Source organism: Anser anser, assembly GCF_964211835.1.
Source record: "Anser anser genome assembly, chromosome: 5".
NCBI lineage: Eukaryota > Metazoa > Chordata > Aves > Anseriformes > Anatidae > Anser > Anser anser.
The window spans coordinates 36,889,446-36,907,532 of NC_139725.1; the positions used below are offsets into that span (position 1 = coordinate 36,889,446).

The 18,087-nt window shown below is 57.7% G+C and overlaps 3 protein-coding genes across 9 annotated transcripts; 1 reads left to right on the top strand and 2 right to left on the bottom strand.

Annotated features, from left to right (window-relative positions):
• Positions 1–183: 183 nt before the first annotated feature.
• On the bottom strand, positions 184–4,729 carry LOC310899921 (pepsin A-like). Of its 2 annotated transcripts, XM_083837052.1 has the most exons (9): positions 2,432–4,728; positions 1,992–2,148; positions 1,753–1,870; positions 1,457–1,575; positions 1,154–1,353; positions 905–1,021; positions 694–832; positions 464–556; positions 184–356 (listed from the first exon to the last, which is right to left on the bottom strand). In XM_083837052.1, exons 1-9 carry the CDS (start codon positions 2,485–2,487, stop codon positions 207–209), a joined length of 1,149 nt encoding a protein of 382 aa, XP_083693178.1. In that variant the 5' UTR covers positions 2,488–4,728; the 3' UTR covers positions 184–206. The 2 variants fall into 2 exon arrangements, with proteins under 2 accessions (XP_083693178.1, XP_083693177.1); XM_083837051.1 differs by having other exon boundaries at positions 184–556; positions 2,432–4,729.
• On the bottom strand, positions 4,729–11,423 carry LOC310901158 (pepsin A-like; the record flags this gene model as incomplete). The annotated part of the gene is made up of 8 exons (XM_083840288.1): positions 8,910–11,423; positions 8,648–8,765; positions 7,599–7,843; positions 6,567–6,766; positions 6,368–6,484; positions 5,866–6,010; positions 5,433–5,525; positions 4,729–4,881 (listed from the first exon to the last, which is right to left on the bottom strand). Exons 1-8 carry the CDS (start codon positions 9,165–9,167, stop codon positions 4,729–4,731), a joined length of 1,329 nt encoding a protein of 442 aa, XP_083696414.1. The 5' UTR covers positions 9,168–11,423.
• A 2,493-nt stretch (positions 11,424–13,916) lies between these two features.
• VPS37C (VPS37C subunit of ESCRT-I) lies at positions 13,917–17,974 on the top strand. Of its 6 annotated transcripts, none has more exons than XM_083837058.1 (6): positions 13,917–14,164; positions 14,461–14,790; positions 15,090–15,205; positions 15,286–15,457; positions 15,955–16,037; positions 16,301–17,974. In XM_083837058.1, exons 3-6 carry the CDS (start codon positions 15,113–15,115, stop codon positions 17,030–17,032), a joined length of 1,080 nt encoding a protein of 359 aa, XP_083693184.1. In that variant the 5' UTR covers positions 13,917–14,164; positions 14,461–14,790; positions 15,090–15,112; the 3' UTR covers positions 17,033–17,974. The 6 variants fall into 6 exon arrangements, with proteins under 6 accessions (XP_083693184.1, XP_083693185.1, XP_083693186.1 ...); XM_083837056.1 differs by having other exon boundaries at positions 13,918–14,254; positions 14,461–14,786; XM_083837055.1 differs by having other exon boundaries at positions 13,918–14,164; positions 14,461–14,786.
• The last annotated feature ends 113 nt before the right edge of the window (positions 17,975–18,087 follow it).

The following is an 18,087-nucleotide window of genomic DNA, read 5'->3' on the forward strand; positions in this document are numbered from 1 at the left end:
ACCTCAGCCTGACATTATGGGTGGTGACGCTACGGGGCCACAGCTGCCGGCACAGCCTGCCCACGCCGCAGGGAAGCGGGGCCCGATCCAGCCCTTTCCAGAGAAACTCAGCACGCAGATGCTTTTCCATGGCTTTATTTTGCTCAGTGACAGCAGCAGGGGGGGCCGGGAGTGCAGGGGCCGGCCTGGCTTGGGGGAGTATGCGCTCAGGCCAGCGGGGACAGCCCCACCTTGTTGTTGGCCCTGTCGAAGATCACGTAGTACTCGCGGATGAAGACGTCCCCGAGGATCCAGAGCTCGCCCGACTCGGTGGGGGTGTCCATGCCTTCGAAGCCGAGGCTGCAGAACCCATCGCTCTGCAGTCCAGGACGTGGATAGAGATGGTCACCAGCTGCCCGGACCCCCCCCCCCGGACCACCCCCTGCAGGGTCCATCCCTGTCCCTGTCCCCGCGGGGTGCTCACCTCTATCACGTAGGCTGTGGCTGGCACGGTGAATTTTTTGCCATTGATTTTGAAGGCGACGTCGGGCAGTCTGCTGACGTCGTTGCAGCTGATCTGCGGTGGGGATGGGGTCAGCGGCGACCCCGATGGAGCCGCGTGTCCCATGGGGACCAGCAGCCAGTCTTTGGCCATCGGAGGGGACACCGAGCCCTGAGGGTCCCCAACAGCCCCATGTTCCCCTCCCGCCTCACCTCGCCGTCGGAGTCAGCACCCAGGGCATTATAGATACGTTTGAGGGCGGTGGTGGGCACAGCCAGCAGCGAGGTGCCGGTGTCCACGATGGCCTGGCAGCTGAAATAGCAGGCGACAGCCTTCTCGCCGACGAAGACCCTGTGGGAGATACAGGGTGAGCTCCTGGAGGGGCCAGGGGCCGAGTCCCCATAGCGTCACTGCCGGGAGTACCTCTCCATGGTGATCTGCCAGTAGGTTTCGGCAGAGAGCGGGATCCAGGTGATGCCCTTAGTGGTGTAGGCAGAGTCAATGCCACCAAAGAGGACGAAGCTGCCCCTCTGGTCATCCCTGAAGGGGGGAACCATCAGACACAGCAGTCCCGTGGCTCAGGACCCCGTGCTGCCAAGGGGACGTGGGTACCAGAGCCTCCCCAAGGGGAGAACATCCCCTGCCAGGGCTGGGCGGCTCTGCAGGGCTTACTTGCTCAGGTAGACAGAGAAGAGGTCCCTGGCCACCAGGTCCTGGTTCATCATGTTGTCAAAGACAGGGGTGGCCCCGGAGGAGGCGATGCTGGGGAAGGCCAGGCCCAGGATGCCGTCGAAGGGTGCGTAGTAGAAGGTGATGCCGGGCTCAGTCTCAGCCAGCCCAAAGATCTGGTTGGTGACCTGGATGTTCGAGACCTGGTCGGAGAGACAGGGAGAAGGGGACGGGCTGGGTTGGGGCGCACGGTGCCCCCGTGTCCCCGGTCCCACAGGACGGGCAGCCGGCTGGCCGCTGCCTTACGGTGACGGTGTCGTAGCCCAGGATGCCAGTCATGCTGCCGGTGCCGTAGAAAATGGAGACGCTGTCGTTGGTGCTCACGTAGGTGGAGGACTCAGAGGGGTTGAAGCGTTTGTGGTTTTCTGAGGGTACAGGAGAAGGATGGTCATGGCCTGTCCCAACACCATGCTGCCACTGCGGCACGGGGCTAGCTGCATCCCCAGCGCTCGGCACCCCCAGGGACGGGGACACCTACTGCAGGCCGGGCTGGAGCAGCCCACCCAGGGGTCCCCAGCATCCCCCCGCCCCGCGACACTCACTGCAGGCCGGGCTGGAGCAGTACACCGAGGGCACCCACAGGTTGGAGGAGCCGGTGTCAAAGATGACGGTGAACTCCTGGGCCGGGGTGCCGATGGAGATGGTGCCGTAGTACTCGTTCTGTCAACGTGGGGCAGGTTAGGCAGGGGGACAGGAGGGTGAGGGGGGACAGGACAGGGGCGAAAAGGGGGACGGTTAGGGGCCTGCAGCCCCATGGGGGCCATGCTGGTGCCATGCTCACGTTCATGTAGTTCTGCAGAGGCTCAGAGGAGGTGGTGCCGGCAAAGACAGGGAAGTATTTGGAGGCCCGGTTGTAGGGGTGCTGCTTCAGGAAGTGCTCCAGCAAGCCATGCTCCTCCAGCCTCTGCCGCAGGGACTTCAACCTCCTCAGCGGGATCCTGGGGTGCAGGAGGGGACAAGGCTCAGGGCAGGGACGTGCCTGGGGGCTGCGCCGTGCCCTCGCTCTGCGCCTCTTCCTGCAGCCCCTCGTACGGACTGGGGCCACCTGCACTGTGCCTTGGCCACGGTGATGGCTGGGGGCTGTCCCCCAACCCTGCCGTGCACCACCCCAGCCGTGACCCCTCCACGATGCCTTTACTGCCCAGTTCCCCCCACTTCATCCCCGGGGGGGTCCTCGGGACCCCAGCAGCATGCCCACCACCCCACCAGCCCAGCGCTCACTTGGAGAGGTGGCATTGGGCCAGGGCCACCAAGCCGAGGAGCAGGAGCAGCTTCATCGTGGCTCTTCGCAGCGAGGCACCAGTGCCAGCGGAGAGGCGTCGAATGTGCCCGGTGCCCGGGCTGAGCTCCCTATATACAGCGCCGTGCTTGTTTGGCCGGCAGCCCCGATAAGAAAGGCAAACGGCAGGGTGGGCATTATCGCAATGTCTGCAGAGGACACTGGGGGAATGTCAAGCTGACGGCTCGCCATCTTCACCCGGGAGCCGCACAGCCTGGCCGTGGGGTTGCTTGGTGCAGGCTGGGCTGGGGAAGGAACATTTCCTGGTGCCCTGCGGTGCCACTGGGAGGCCCTGGGAGTTGTGGGGCCAGCGTGGGGACGTGGGGCTGGCTGCGGTCCCCAGGCTGCTGCAAGGCGCGGGGCGAGGACCCCCCGGTGCCCCAGCCCCAGCGGGTGCTGCACCGACCCCTCCTGCACTGGGTGGGGAAGGGGCAGGGGGTGGCCATGGCCCGGGGACAACGCGGTGGCCATGAGCCTGTGATGGATGCAGGGGCTTGTGCCAGGGGCTCTGCTGAGCGCCAGTGCCAGGGGCTCAGGAGCAGCGCTGGAATGTGTTTGCTTAAACAGGCACCGACCTCCAGCAGGCAAATAAGGGGTTTTCCTTGACAGCTTCACCAGCACGGGTGCCAGGTGCTTTTCCCTTAGCACGGAGGTGTTTCTGTCCCCTTCCCTGAAGGCTCCCAGCCCTGTTCCCGACATCGAGGAGGAGCCGAGACCCGAGGCCCTGCCAGCAGCCACAGCTCCTCGCCTTGCCCAGGGTGACAGCACCTGATGGCCCAGCGCCGATCCCTTCCCTAAGCAGCGCTAACTGGGATCTTGGCTTTGGCTCAGGGACATGCAGGGCTCCTTCTCTGTCACCCCCTCGTCCCTGTGCAGGGCCATAAGGGTGATGTGAAACCCCAGTCCCACACAGACCATGCTGCTGGGGTCCTAGTTCATCCCCATCCGTCTGTCTGCAAAACTAGGACCAGCTGGGGGATGAAACTGGGACCAGCTGGGGGACAAAACTGTGACCCACCGGGCCAAGAGCTTCTGGGTATGCTGCCGGCCAGGACAACGCAGAGGTTGCCTGCACTGGCTGCATCAGAGGCACTCGGCTCCGGTTCAGGCACCGCAGTGCCACACGCGTGAGCTGTGGCTGCAGGCACGGTCACCTTGTCCTGCACATGGGGCACAGGAGGAAAACAAAGAGGGAGCCTGCACCAGCGAGCACCAGCCTCAGGCCAGCTCTGAGCAAGGTGAGAACGGAGGATGGATGCTATCTGCACGTGGGAGAGGAAGGAAGAACAGCCTGGTCTTGGCTGAACCCTGGAATGGAAAGTCTGGACCCAGCGGGAGCTGCAGCCTCCAGCCCTGCGTGGAGCCCTGGCATCGCGCTCCCCGCTGGCCCTGTGCCGCCTGCCCCTGCCCACGTCCTGCCAGGATTTATGGAGAAAAACAGAAATGTTCCCAAGCCGGGCGGCTGGTCTCACTCTTCTGCCCTCAGCTGGGCTGGAGATGAAAATAAGAAGCCTTGCGAGCCATTTACCAGCTGAGCTGGCTTTTTATGAAATATTTGTCACACTTGGCACAACGTTGCTGGGGAGACCGTGGGAAGCAGAAGGCAGGGGACCGCCACACGCTGGCATGGCAGTCTTCTTGCTGGGGAAGGAGCAAGAAGAAAATGGGCAAATGCTCTTATTGCATTTAAAAATTAAACTGGGAAAGCCTCGTGTTCAGGATGGTGTTGTAGTGAGATGGCAGTATTCTGTAACCTGGTCGTCCTTGTGGTGATTTCTTTTCTAGCAACCGAAGCTCCAGAGCAGCAGTAAACAGACCTGAAGCTGAAAGCCAGCCCCACGAGCAGGTTTTGTTGTACCCTAAAAACGTATGTGCTGTGTGTATGTGCGGATATACAGGGCTCTGGGTGAGAGGGCCTCTTCTGAACACATGCAATTATATCCCGAATTCTGCCTCCCCCTTTACTGTGTCATGCAATAAAGGCTCCAAGCCATTTTCAAACCTTTTATTCTTACTGCAGACCCGTTACTGCCCAGAACCGTTGCTAAAAGAGCCAGACGAGCGAAGCCACCGAGGATACGGATTTCATTTTTGCAACGGAAAGAAATCATTTGTCAAATTATGACAAGCTCATTCCTCCGTCAACAGACAGCGGTGCCGGGAGCCGACGAATCTGCAGGTTGTGGAAGCCCCCAGCACGCCGGGCTCGGTGCAGGGGGCGTGGGGGTCCCCGGGGGAGTCAGCACTGCTGCACCGCCGGGGCTAAGCCCACCCGGCGGTGGGCTCTGTCAAAAACACTGTAGTACTGGCGGAGGAAAACCTCACCCAGGATCCAGAGCTCCGCAGGGATGGCGATGCTCTCAAAGCCGCTCTTGCAATAGCCGAGGTAAATCTGCAAATTCAGGGCAGTGAGCCTGAATCCCCCCCGTTCAGCTAGCTGCAAAGCTCAGGAAGCAGCACAAGATCCTTTTAATGTGTTAAAATCCTTAACGTCCATATTTCAGAAGCATTAAGATGGATCACGGCTTAGATGAGAAGCCTTGAAATACAGCTGGTGATCACAGGGAAGTTTAATAGCAAGTGCTGGCTTAATAGAAGTTAATAGCAAGTTAAATAACTAAATAATAATAAGCTATTAATAATTAGTAATAACAATAATAAATCATAAATGCTGTCCATCTAAGCACTGCGCTGGCATCGCTGCTCCCTTCCACCTCATGCCCTGCTGACCGCCCTTGGCGGCCGCAGCTCTTTCCTGACCCCTTTCCACACAGGCTCCCCTCGGTCCTTATTATTCCTACTGTTGCTTTTGGAGTTCTCAGGGACAACCTCAGGCACTTTGCATTTGGTGACATGGTGCAACCCGTCCGTCACTTATGCCCTTGTGCCCTTAGGTGGGGGAACAAGAGCTGCCCCCAGGCTGGCTGTTTGGCAGGCACTCACCTGCTGGATGTAAGTCTTGGCAGGCACAGGGAACTTGGTTCCCCCGATGACAAAGACAACATCAGGCAAGCTCTTCTTGGCTCTGCAGCTGATCTTGTACGGCAAGGGAAAATGGAGCATCAGGGGCTGAAAGTAGCACACCGCGGGCGATGCTTCCAGAGAGCATCACATCGAGAGAGGAAACCTGCAGGTACGGCTGGGGGTGGATGGTAACTTCCAGGCAGCAAGCTGCCTTCACGGAATCATGGAACGGATGAGGCTGGAGGCACCTCTGGGTCCACCCAGAGCAAGGTGCCCAGGACCACGTCCTGGTGGCTTTTGGAGATCTCCAAGGAAGGAGCCTCCACGAGGAGGGAGCAGAAGTGGCAGCCTCTCCAGTGAAGGCAGGACCTGCCCGGTCCCAGCCACCCGGCTCCTCTCCCCCTGCCCTCACCTGGCCGCTGGTGTACTCGGAGGCCCCGATGTGGCGCTGGATGGCGGCGACGTCTCGGAGGGGTCCGGCCAGCAGCATGGTGCCGCTGTCAATCACGGCTTGGCAGCCCCTCGGGCACGCAACGACCCGGCCGCGCATGATGATGCTGGAAAACGGCCCCAGAGTGCGCTGAGCACCTCTAGGTGTTGCCCGCACCCCAGCAAGTGCCCCGCTGCGATCAGGAGGCAGAACTTCTCCCGGCTGGTGCTCCAGATGCAGGAGGAGGCAGCAGTAATCTCCCACCTATCAGTGTGGGTGCACTGCCCACCAGGGCATGAGTTGCCGCAAAGCAAAAGCTGTGAGCTGCTGCTCGAGAGAGCCTTCTGCCTATGTGCGTGTGAGGAATTCGCATGGATCCTGCCCCGTCCCTTATATTTTGTGAATTTTCTAAGCTGAACGTTTGGCGTTTGTGACAGACTTCTCCCCTCTACGAAAGCTTTGGGTTGTGCAGAGCAGAGCTTACCGGTCCACAGCAATTTGCCAGTACGTTTCGGCAGAGAGAGGGATCCAGTGGAGCCTGCCAGAGAAGCAGGAGGAATCCATGCCTCCGAGCATCACGAAACTGCCCGTCCTGCTCTCGCTGGAGGTGAGAGGGGACAGCAGAGGCATGCTGAGCAGCTGTCTCGTTGCAGACCGAGGGGGCTCTGCTGGTCCCCACTTACGAGCTGAGGTAGATGGAGAAGAGGTCCTTGTCCACCAGGCCCTGGCTCATCATGTTGTCAAAGATGGGGACGGTCCCAGAAGAGGCGATGCTGGGGAAGGCCAGCCCCAGGATGCCGTCAAAGGTGTGGTGGGTCAGAAAGGAGCCAGGCTCCTTCTTGCTGAGGCCGATGGCCTGGTTGCTGACCTGGATGTTTCCAACCTTGGTAGAGAAAAGAAGGGAACAAGATGTGCTGCGTTCTGGAAAAACACACGCTTTGCTCCCAAAGAGAGCGGGCAACCCTCTGGAGCACTCCCCGCATGCTCCGTCCTCGCCTGGGAGCCCTGAGATAAGCCAGCACCGAGCTGTGAGGCGTGCACAAGGCAACGCTCAGCTCCATCCTGCCCTGCAGGGCTGTGCCAGGCTGGTGGCAGCAGCTGCCCGCTCTGCACGGCGGCAGAGGGCACCAAACCCCACGCAGAGTCCCCACGTCCTCCCCGGGAGCCAGACAGGGCTGGAGGGGAGCCGGGAGGCTTTTGGTCCTGGTCTGCTTGTTATTGACGCAGCGGTGGCTGGGATGTGATTATTGTTCGATTAAATCCCCAAGAAGTGCTGCTTGTGCTCAGCTCTTGCTCCAGAAAAAGGTAAGAATTCAATGTTCCCGTGTCCAAGCAAGGCTTGATTTGCCTCCCTGCATGCAGGAACCTTACCTGGGCTCGTAGTGAGCTCAGGCTACGCAGGAGGGCTAAATGACTTGTACAGAGAAGCACCCAGCAACTCCAAAAGGCACCCTTGCTAGAAAGGCTCCAGTTCACCTGCCGACACCTTGCACTGGCACCAGAGGGAAGGGTTTTTAATTATCCTGCTGCCAGTAACTTGTGGATGACTGGGACTCCATTAATCCTGCTCAAAAGCAGCTCGCAGGCTGCTCAGCATCTGCTTTGCTCCAAGCAGCTGCAGCACGCAGTGTTTGTGGTCCAGCTGATGGGAATGGCGAGAAGGTCTGAGAGCCCTGAGAGCACAGGATGCGGCTGGAGAACCATCAAGTGGGGACACAGCGAAGAAGCTTTGGAAATGCAGGACACGGCCCCTTGAAGGAATCAAGCTTTGGCTCTGCCCTGTTTCTATTCCACCTTGCATCGCCCCTTTGGACACCGCAGGTGCCAGGAGCTGGACTCACGCGTACGGTGTCGTAGGCCAAGACCCCGGCCACGCTGCCGGTGCCGTACTGGATGGAGATGGGTTGGCCGGTGGCCCGGTGGGTGGCGGACAGCCTGTGGTCGAAGCGTTCGTGTCTGACTGCAGGGGCAGAAGGGTTGGCTGGTCACAACACTGACCCTCCGCGGAGAGAAGGGCCAAGGCAGAGGTGCTGCTGCTGGTAGGACTGGTGGTGGGGACGTCTCACGCTGCGACCGGCCCATGATGGGACAGTCCCACTAAAGGCTTCTGTAAACGAGATGCACCGGAGCGAACCCCCAGGAGGATTCCCTGAGCTCCCTGGGTCATCGACACGGGCAGGCCCCGGTACCTACCTCCAAGGGCTGCTTTGGCCCTAAAATGGGCCAAATCCCTGTCCTCTGGGCAATATCTACTCTTGCCAGAGGAAAGAAGATCTTCTGTTTCCTCTGCTACACGGATCTGAGATGCTGTTTCCCTTCTAGCCTGCTGGCACCCACTGCTGTACAGAACTAGCGCACTGCTAAATGACCATTTGAGCAGCACCTGGGCCAAGCCGTGCCTCGGGCTGTCTCTACCTGCCCTTCAGCATGGCTTTGGGACGTACCGGAGCTCCAGGTAGCAAATGGACAACGTGCTTCACTGGCATCCACCCCATCTCCTCCTCGCACGTCACTCTCTGGGCAGGCCTCGGGGCTGCCTCGAGGCACCCGCCGCCTCCGAAGCGAAGCATCTCCCCCGGCCTGCAGCCCTGCTCTCCTCAGGGAGGTCCTCAGCCTTCTCCCTGCTCACTCTCTGCCTGGCGCAGCAGCACCATGACGGCCCACACCAACAGGAGGAGTGTCAACACCCGACACTTGCTCGAGCAATGGGCACAGCGTGGGCAATGCCAGCCAGCCCTCGCCGGGAGCAAGTCCCACTGCTCACCACAGGCCGGGCTGGAGCAGTCCACCGAGGGCACCCACAGGTCGGAGGAGCCGGTGTCGAAGAGCACGAGGAACTGCTGGGGTGGCGTGCCGATGGAGATGGCGCCGACGTACTCAGCCTGCCATGGGGGAGAGGGAGGGTTTCAAGGGGAGCAGAGCTATTGAAAGCAGAATTTCCTCTTTTCTAGGGCTGGGACTCCTCAACGGCCCCCCTGAAAGGAGCAGACCTGCGGACATCAACAGCACGCTCCGGCCACACTCACATCCATGATGTTCTCCAGGGGCTCTGTGGTGACACCACTCGTTAGCCCGGAGAAGAACTTGGATCCCACGCGGGAAGGCAGCATGTTCGGGAAGGCCTCCAGCAAGCCCTGCTCCTCCAGCCTGTGCCTCAGGGACTTTGTCCTCCTCAGCGGGATCCTGGCCAGCGAGGGATGGCAGAGATGAGCAGGGGGTGAGAGGCTGGCCCCACGTTTGGATAAGCCAGTGCACGCAGCATGGCCACGGTGCCACAAGATCATGCACCGTCAGCACCAGTCAGATGTTATGGGGACCTGAAAGCTCGTGGATTTGGGTGTACATGTCATTTTGGAAATTATATTTCAAAATGGTTGAAATTGAACTCACACGTGGCTACCACTACAACTAACAGCAAGCAATGAGCTCCAGCAGGGTACGCTTCGTTGGTCTATTTTAGATGCTTGCCTTAGAATCAAACTTCCATAGCTGTGCCCATGGGAGGCCTGGGTCCAAGCACGGGTCTCCCCCAGCACCTCAGCTGCCAGACCCCTTCCTAGGCATCCCCGTGGCCATGAGGAGCCAGCCAGGCATCTCCCCCCGCTCCTCCTGCTGCCACGAGGGAGAGCCACGAACCCCGCCGCACTCACCGGACGGCACCGTGGGCGAGCAGCAGCGCAGCGAGGAGCAGGACCAGCCTCATGGCCAGCTTGGGGAGAAGAAGGAACACTGCCAGAGGGGGTGAGGCCCCGGGGCTGCTGCCTGTTTGCTCACACGTCAAGATTTTTGCATGTGGGTGGCAAGCTTGATAAGAAATGCAGGTTTTTTCCACCAGGAGCCCTCAAGGAAGTTTTTGGAAAAATGCGTTCTTCCCCACCTTTGCAAGGTCTAACCATTTCACGGTCAGATCTTTTCCTGATGGACAGCAGACTGTGAAGGGGCAGAACAGGCTTAAAACAGAGCGTTTCTGGTCATTTTAATTAAGAGCAGAGGGAGGAAATGGGTCACGGGGACCTCACATCACCGTTACAGGTCATTGTTTTTCTGGTGTGGTACCAGAAATCCCCTGCGTGGACATCCCCATGCCGTAGACACCAGATAAACCCAAAGAATCAGAAGCATGCAGTTACTCAGGTAGACGCAAGGCCAGGAGGCATCTCACTGGGTTTGAGAACAGCCTCTGCAGCAATTCCCACCTTTGTCCCAAGTTTCAGCCCAGACGTCATAGGGGAAACAGGCTTCTCTGTGGAAACTGGAAGGGAAAGGCTGCTCTGCATGGCGGTGCTGGAGCCATTCACCCCGTCCTACAGCAGAAGGGCTTCCTGACACCAAAGTGCGGAGGCAGGATGTGGGGCAGACCCCTGAGCTTTGCCATGAACTAGCTATGGCCAGGGAGGAGAGGCTGCTCCCGATGTGCCTCTTGGCAGCTGCTATCTTCCAGCTGGGAAAGACACAACTGAAGAGGCTGCACCTCCTAAGGCATCATCCCCGCTGGGAAACCAGGGTAGGAGGTGTCCTGCTCTTGAAGGTTAGGATGCATGGGATGTCCTGCACGGGAAGGTTAGGAGACCTGGATCTGAGGGACGATGAAGCCTCTGTGAGTGGCAAATAACCCTGGGTTAAATCCCTGTGTGCATGCACAAATCCCCGTGCAGCTCTGCCAGGAAGGCAATGGCCACAAGGCTGGAGGCAGTCGCAACAGATCAGTCCCGATAGCCAGGTGCCCAAAAAAGTCTCTGTGGGAATCGCGCAAGATTGGGCACTGACACTTACACTGCATTTAACTATCATATGGCTCATCCCACGGGACAAACAGGACTGTAGATGGATTTTCAGGCTTTGTGTGGCAAGGGACTTTGCTGATAAAGCTCAAGAACAGCCCTGTCAAATGGATCTGGTGCTGGGCAGAACTATCCTTGCTGTGTTTAGGAAAATACATCAATTCCTAGAACTCTTATCTGTGCCAGCTGGAAACGCTCAGCTTGAAAAAAAAAATAAAAATCTTACTGATATACACTTTATCTTGGTAACAGCAGATTAAGGAAGCAAACTTGTTTTCCTGTCCCTGTTCCCAGTCTTTCCTGACCCTTCTGTAAGGGCAGACTGTGAGGAGGAAAGTCTGGTTTGATGCTCCTGTGACTTGAAGTAACAACTTTTGATTAACTTCCCCACTATTAAGGCAGGCCCGAGAGATGTCAGCTCCACTGCTGGGTGTACTTTTGAGGGGCAGGATGTGCAGGTGCTGAGGGCAGATCTTGCTATCTGCTGTGATCACCAGACGGGGGCAACCAACACAGCCTCTGTGGCTGAACCGTGCGGTTTGTGAAGCCCTCTGGTTACACAAAAGCAAGTACAGGAAGAGAATTGGTTGGGTTGTGGCTTGACAGATGGACAGCCAGAAGTACTTGTGTGACATGGTACCAAGGGCAAAGAGAAGTACTTTTTTCTCATAAACTCACAATTAAAAGATGGGTGGGATTCTGAGAAAGGCTCTTCTGCTGTCTGAACCCTTCCCTGTTCAGGAAGATAACACTGTCTTGAAAATAAAGTGTCACATAAAAAAAAAAAAAAAAAACAAAAAAAAACACAGCACTATCTTTTTTTCCTTCTACAGGGAAAACGCCCCAGATTTCCTATGACTGTTAAGCTCAAAGGGACAGTCAACCAAAACCACAAATGAACGTGGCCAGACAATAAACCAAAGGCAACATCTGACAAAGGATCAGGGCTGCTGAGTTGACCTCCTGTACACTTCACATTTTTTCAACCTCGCACAGATTGTGAGTTACTTTGGTCCCTAGTCTTGCATTGCCACCCTCCACCTCAGAGCCCATGGAGCCACGGGCAACATCGGCTGCAGTCACTCAGTCCTCCCTCGACAGCAGCACCCGTGGAATGTTTCCATTTTACTCCAAAACACTCACAATGTATCACAACAACCAGCCGAAAACATCTCTTACACAAACTAAGGAGGCGGATAAACAGGCAATGGGCGCATCCTTCCACATTAAGCAGAAAACACCCATTTTTCAAACTTTTAATTGCTGGGATAACACTTTGCCATTGGCACTGCATGCTTTCCCATTCTGTTTCTTACGTCATTGCAAAGAACAAATTGGAACACAACCTTGTTTATCCTCTACTCAGTCCTTATAGCTTGATAGAAATTGTGAACTGGATGTGCTCCAGCCTTTCCACTACCCTGGAGACTGCTCCTCAAACAAGCCTTGGAAATATCGATCTCCCTTTGAAATGTCAAGTCCCTTTCCTGCAGTAACATTGGGTCTCAACCTGGTTATCAGCCCCGCTATGAACAAATTGGACCACAGGGCACCGATCCGGACCCATATGACTCATGTTTATTATACAGCAGCCAACAGGCCTCACGTGGTGCACGAGGACCAGAGGTGCCTTTCCTGAGACACATCCACTGTACCTGCATGACCTTGCCTGGCCGCCTGTGGTCCCCTTCGCCTTCCTCACCGCCCTGAGCCCCTCTCATCCGGCAGCACAGAGCTTTTCCCTGTCCTAAAATAACCTGTAGACTGGTTCACTCCCGCAGGAGTGTGGAAATCTGGAGGACGGCTTCCCACAGAGTATGGCCAGAACAGGGCTGCCTTTGCCTCGCTGCTCAGGAACTTCCCCGCTTTATCTATTTGAGAGGGATTTACTTTTATGTGTCTTGGTTCCAGCTACGCCACCTGAAAATAACGTTGTTATATGAATTTTTGGCACATGGCAGAGGTATCCCAGCCCACAGTAATCACCCCTCCCCTGTCCTCTCTTCTCTTGCACTTCCACTAATTTCTCCATCTCCAGGTCTGCACTACCTTTACTCCCAGCTGCCTCTCCACACTCACTTTACCCCCATCCCTTCACCCCTGAAGAAGCTATGGACTATAACACTAAACTTGGAGGAGCTGTGGACTCTGTTGGGGGTGGAAAAGCCTTACAGGGAGATCTGGACAGATTGGAGAGCTAGGTGATCATCAACCACATGAAGTTTAACAAGAGCAAGTGCCAGGTCCTGCACCTGGGACGGGGCAACCCTGGTTGTATGGACAGACTGGGGGACGAGATGCTGGAGAGCAGCCCTGCAGAGAGGGATCTGGGGGCTGTGGCTGACAGCAGGTTGAATATGAGCCAGCAGTGTGGCCTGGCAGCCAGGAAGGCCAGCCATATCCTGGGGTGCATCAAGCACGGCATTGCTAGTCGGTCGAGGGAAGTGATTGTCCCACTCTGCTCTGAGCTGGTGCAGCCTCACCTCGAGTACTGTGTGCAGTTCTGGGCACCACAGTACAGGAAGGACATTAAACTGTTGGAGAGCGTCCAGAGGAGGGCGACGAAGATGGTGAAGGGCCTAGAGGGGAAGACGTATGAGGAGCAGCTGAGGTCACTGGGCCTGTTCAGCCTGGAAAAGAGGAGGCTGAGGGGAGACCTCATCAAGGCCTACAGCTTCCTCACGAGGGGGAGTGGAGGGGCAGGCGCCGACCTATTCTCCTTAGTCACCAGTGATAGGACCCATGGGAATGGTGTCAAGCTGGGGCAGGGGAGGTTTAGGCTAGACATCGGGAAGAGGTTCTTCACTGAGAGGGTGGTTGCACACTGGAACAGGCTCCCCAGTGAAGTAGTCACTGCACCAAGCCTGTCTGAATTTAAGAAGAGATTGGACTGTGCACTTAGTCACATGGTCTAAACTTTTGGGCAGACCTGTGCGGTGCCAGGAGTTGGACTTGATGATCCTTATGGGTCCCTTCCAACTCGGGATATTCTATGATTCTGTGATTCTAAACTTTATTTTCATTTCACATAGGGCTGGTCGTATCGGGACTACACCCAGCAGCACTCCAGGTCACCCCAAACAACAGCCGTGTGCGGCCCCCCGAGGCCGAGCCCCCCGGGCACCTCCCCTCGCCCAGCAGCGCACGAGGCGCCGAGGGCCCCCACGGCCGCCTTCCCCCGCCACAAGATGGCGGCGGCGGGACCTACCACCCTCCGCGCTGCGGGGGGGGACTCTCCCCGCCCCGCGCGGTGGCACCGCCCACTTCCGCCTCCGCGCCGGAAGCCGGAAGCGCGGGGCGGCCGGGGCACGGCGGCGGCGCCTGCCGGGGGCGCCTGGCGCCGGTACCGGGCGGCCCGCGGTCGCTTCGCTCGGCCCCGCTCTAACGCTGAGCTGCCGCACCGCTCCGTGCCGCTCCACGCGGGTGCGCCGCGCCCGGCGGAGCGGGTAGGACACCGGCGCCCTCCCCGCCCGCTGCCCGGTGCGTCCCGGTACGTCCCGGTACGTCGTTGCGTCTCAGAAGCCGTGGCGCGAGTGCCTCGTAGCCCCTAAATCTTACCCGGCAGCACAGGGTTGTTTGAAATCACTCAGGCAAGCAGTGCCGCAGGGCCATTACTTCCCCCTATTTCCCCCTTATTTCCCTCTATTTCCCCCTTATTTCCCTTTATTTCCCTCTATTTCCCCCTTATTTCCCCCTATTTCCCCCTTATTTCCCTCTATTCCCCCTTTATTCCCCCCTATTCCCCCTTTATTTCCCCCTATTTCCCTATATTTCCCTCTATTTCTACTTATTTCAGCGATTTTTAAACCTACAAGTGTTGCATCAAGCTCCCTACCCAGCCAACATTAAGCAACAGCGTTACTGGTAGCCATTAGCGAGGGAAGCGGTGCCACCCTACAGCCAGGGAAGAGAACACGCAGGAGGAAGGCACATCAGATGGGGCGAGGAGCTGGAGAGCTGGCGAGGTGCAGGAGGACGCGTGGTGGCAGTGGTCCGTGAGCTGCTGCGGGTCCCGAGCGTGGAAAGCAGGTCGGGGAGAGCAGGATTTGTGAATGGGATGGTGCAGCGAGAGCCAGCTGGAGCCTGGGAGTCGGCGTGACGTCGTCCTGCTATCGAGGGGCTGTGAGTAGGTGTTTCCTTGACAAAAACGTCTGGCAGGCGTAAGTGATCCTTCCAAGCATGCTGTGAAAAGGAAAAAAAAAAAAAAAGTCAGCTGCCAAATAAGGAATGGTTAGAAACGTTCAGTTTTCCTTCTCGCTCTGCCCTCGGTCTCACTGATTCTTTGTAGCATAAGGGAACTTCTCTGGCATAGCTGCTTCAAGCAGTTCAGCAAAGCTGTTTTTAAATCCGTAATAGGATTAGTGCCTATTTGCAGTGGGCTTTAGTAAACCTCCTCTTCATTTGACGTCCTTTTCCCCATCTTAGGATCCCGCACCTCCCCTGGGAGGATGGACACCCTGAAGAACCGGACCGTGGAGGAGCTCCGGGAGCTGCAGGAAAATGCCGAGGAGATCGAGCGCCTGGCCCTGGAGTCGAGGGAGGTAGGCAGGAGGCGGCTGGGCGAGGGCTGGGCTCGTGGGACCTCGCCGGCAGTCCCACGACTGCCGCGTCTCCTCCCCAGGTCCAGGAGCTGCAGCTGGAGAGGGAGATGGCGCTCGCTGCTAACCGCAGCTTGGCCGAGCAGAATCTGAAGTTCCAGGAGCCCCTGGAGACGGGGCGCTCCGACCTCTCCCGCAAGTACGAGGAGCTGCAGAAGCTCGCCGAGCGCTGTAAGGAGCAGAAGGCGAAACTGGGTGAGCGGATCCGAGCCTTGCACCCCGTCCTATACGGTCACGTGGGCTGTAGCTAGCTGTGCAACATCCTTCCCTGTTGCGTCTCCCTGCACCAGCCGTACTGAGCAGGAAAATTCATTCGGGGTGGCGGCAGTAAGGACTCTGCTGTGTGTCAAAGCTGTGTTGCCCCGTTTTCCGGTCAAATTCGTGGGGCCAGGTTGAGAATGCTGTCTTGGCAAAAAAAGCCTTCCAGTGCAGCAGTGGTTAAGGCTCTTTCCTCTTCTGTTTTTCTCCTTGCATCAACATTTTCCAAGGTAGGAAGGCACTCTTGTGCAAGCGGATTGGGCACGGAGATGTGACATCGAGGAAGAGAGCTCCTTCTGTTTTATGTTTTGAGTGTCTCACGTTACAGAGCTGCGGAACAGATGACAAGCACAGGCTCTGTAAGACAGGGCTGTGTGCTAATGTTTTTGCCCCGTTCTGTGTTCCATGTTTTGCTCTGCTGCTTGTTTCCTCAGAGAAATTTTCAGCAGCAATGCATCCTCAGATGTTGCTGGATCTCCTGCAGGTGGAAAGCCAAAAAATCGAAGAGGAGTCTGAGGTGAGCTTAAGGTTTAAATCCATTAGCAATTCCAGCGATTAGTCCTCAAAGACTTGCACTTACGCTCCCAAGCCTAATCCCTTAAATCAAGGATTATCTCTGTGTAGTTTGACATTGTTGCTCCAAAAAATTGGATTTCCCTTTCTTTGCTTGTGTGTGGCGCAGTGATCCTCTGCGTGCGCCTGAGAGAGAGACGTAAATCCTATCCTGTAGTGGGTTTGGGGAGGAAGTGCTGAGGGGTGCAGCACTGTCTTCTCTTGCAGAAAATGGCTGAGAAGTTCCTGGAGGGCGAGGTGGCCCTGGAGACCTTTCTCGAGCAGTTTTCCGTGATGAGGAAGCTGTCCCACTTGCGCCGGGTCAGGGTGGAGAAGCTGCAAGAGATCCTGCGCAAGTCGGCAGCGCCGCAGGAGCCCGGCAGGGACTCGAAGCAGCAGCAGCTGCCTCCTCACACCCCTGCAGACGCGCCGAAGCCGCAGCCTGTCCCCTCGGGGGCACCTTCCTTCCCTCTGCCCTACAGCCTGGCCCCGGGCATGCCGGTCGGCCCCACAGCCCACGGAGCTCTCCCTCCTGCTCCTTTCACTGGCGCCCCGGTCACCGTGGGACACGTTGCTGCCTCGCAGCCCAGCACCCAGCCCGTGTTTCCCTGCCAGCCTCCGGATGCCGGATACCCGCCCGTGCAGGCTGCCAGCTCCGTGCCGGGCTACCCCCGGCCTCCCTCGGGAGCCCCCTCCTCTGGGCCAGCCTACTCCTGGTCTCCGTCCAGGGGCCCGCCACACGCCCCCTCCTTTCCGGGCCCTCTGCCCTCCACTCCGCCGCCCAGACCCGGCTACCCTCCCTATGCACCCCCCGGGGCAGGGAGGCCGCAGTGCCCCTACCCGACCCAGCCTCCCCTTCCCAGTTTCCCGATCCCCCCACAGCCTCCCTATCCTCCGGGGCCTCCCTTTGGGTACCCCCCGCCACCAAACCCTCAGCGCCCCGCTTGGCCTGGCTACTAAACTGGGACTCACGGGCAGCGTGCTCTGCTGCTCCCTCCTCCTTGCGGACTGAGGAAGAGGAGCGAGCTGAGAGCGTCGTGTAGGATGAGAGACGTGGCAGGCGGTCGCAGCTGCACCTCTAGGTTCAGTTTGGGACGATTGCTGGTGGGCTGGAGTGGCCGCTCTTCCCAGTCTGTTTGTCCAGGCTCCGTTATAGATTCCAGGGAGGTACTGGTGTGGGGTACGTGGGAGCGACGCGCACTGATAGCACCCGCTGAGAGCCTGACCCCCCGTCTGTGCGTGGGGGGGCGAGTGAGAGATCCTCCCTGCGTGCCTGTCGTTCGCTCTTTGGATAACACACGTAATGCAGTAATTCTGAGCCTTTTCACAGGTGTTCAAAAGGCACGGTGGGAATCACTGACAGTATTTCTGATGCAAAATACTCACGGCCCTCCTGGAATTGAGAGGCAGAGCCAGCCAGGCTTGCAGGTGGACTCGTAATGCGTCGTAGCAGGGAGAAGCAGCGAGCCAGCCCCTTGGGGGACTGGCCAGGCCTCGAGGTGTGTCTGTGTTTTTACGCTGGTGTGGGGTGACTTCCAAACCAGTTCTGCCTGAGGTGTTCCCACTGGCTCTGAGGTCAGGTTGCCCTCGGCCCAATCCAGGTGCTCACGGCTCACTGGGGAGCAAAAACTGGGGCGTTTTCTGGGGTGCTGCAGGCTCCAGCCATCCTCGTGTTCCCCTCTCTCCTCAGGAAACACTAGGTAACAGGGGGTGCCCCCAGCTCTTAATGGAAATGGGATTTGCTTTGCTCAGCACTTTATCCTACGAATCCTGCTTGTATCCATGTAAGTTATTTATAAGGAACAGTTACTAATGGACTAGAAAAAGAGGAATGCTTTGGGGGTTTGATGGACATAGTTCCGTATCGTGGTTAATTACAGTAATAAAACTCAATGAATTGCACGTGAGGTCACAGCAGTGGTTGCTTTCGGAAATGGGAGGGCATCCAGCTCTTACTTTCTATTGATCTTTTAGTGCCATCCTGGCCTCCTTACACCAACTTCCTCTTGATTTTG

What these genes read in the sequence shown, in the direction of transcription:
- LOC310899921 (XM_083837051.1), bottom strand. Translation starts at nt 2,487, where the DNA reads ATGAAGCTGCTCCTGCTCCTCGGCTTGGTGGCCCTGGCCCAATGCCAC. An exon ending in CTCTGCAGAACTACATGAAC is followed by an intron (nt 1,871 to 1,991) that starts GTGAGCATGGCA and finishes CCACGTTGACAG; the next exon opens with AACGAGTACTACGGCACCAT. An exon ending in TGGCAGATCACCATGGAGAG is followed by an intron (nt 833 to 904) that starts GTACTCCCGGCA and finishes TATCTCCCACAG; the next exon opens with GGTCTTCGTCGGCGAGAAGG.
- VPS37C (XM_083837058.1), top strand. Translation starts at nt 15,113, where the DNA reads ATGGACACCCTGAAGAACCGGACCGTGGAGGAGCTCCGGGAGCTGCAG. An exon ending in TGGCCCTGGAGTCGAGGGAG is followed by an intron (nt 15,206 to 15,285) that starts GTAGGCAGGAGG and finishes TCTCCTCCCCAG; the next exon opens with GTCCAGGAGCTGCAGCTGGA. An exon ending in AAATCGAAGAGGAGTCTGAG is followed by an intron (nt 16,038 to 16,300) that starts GTGAGCTTAAGG and finishes CTTCTCTTGCAG; the next exon opens with AAAATGGCTGAGAAGTTCCT.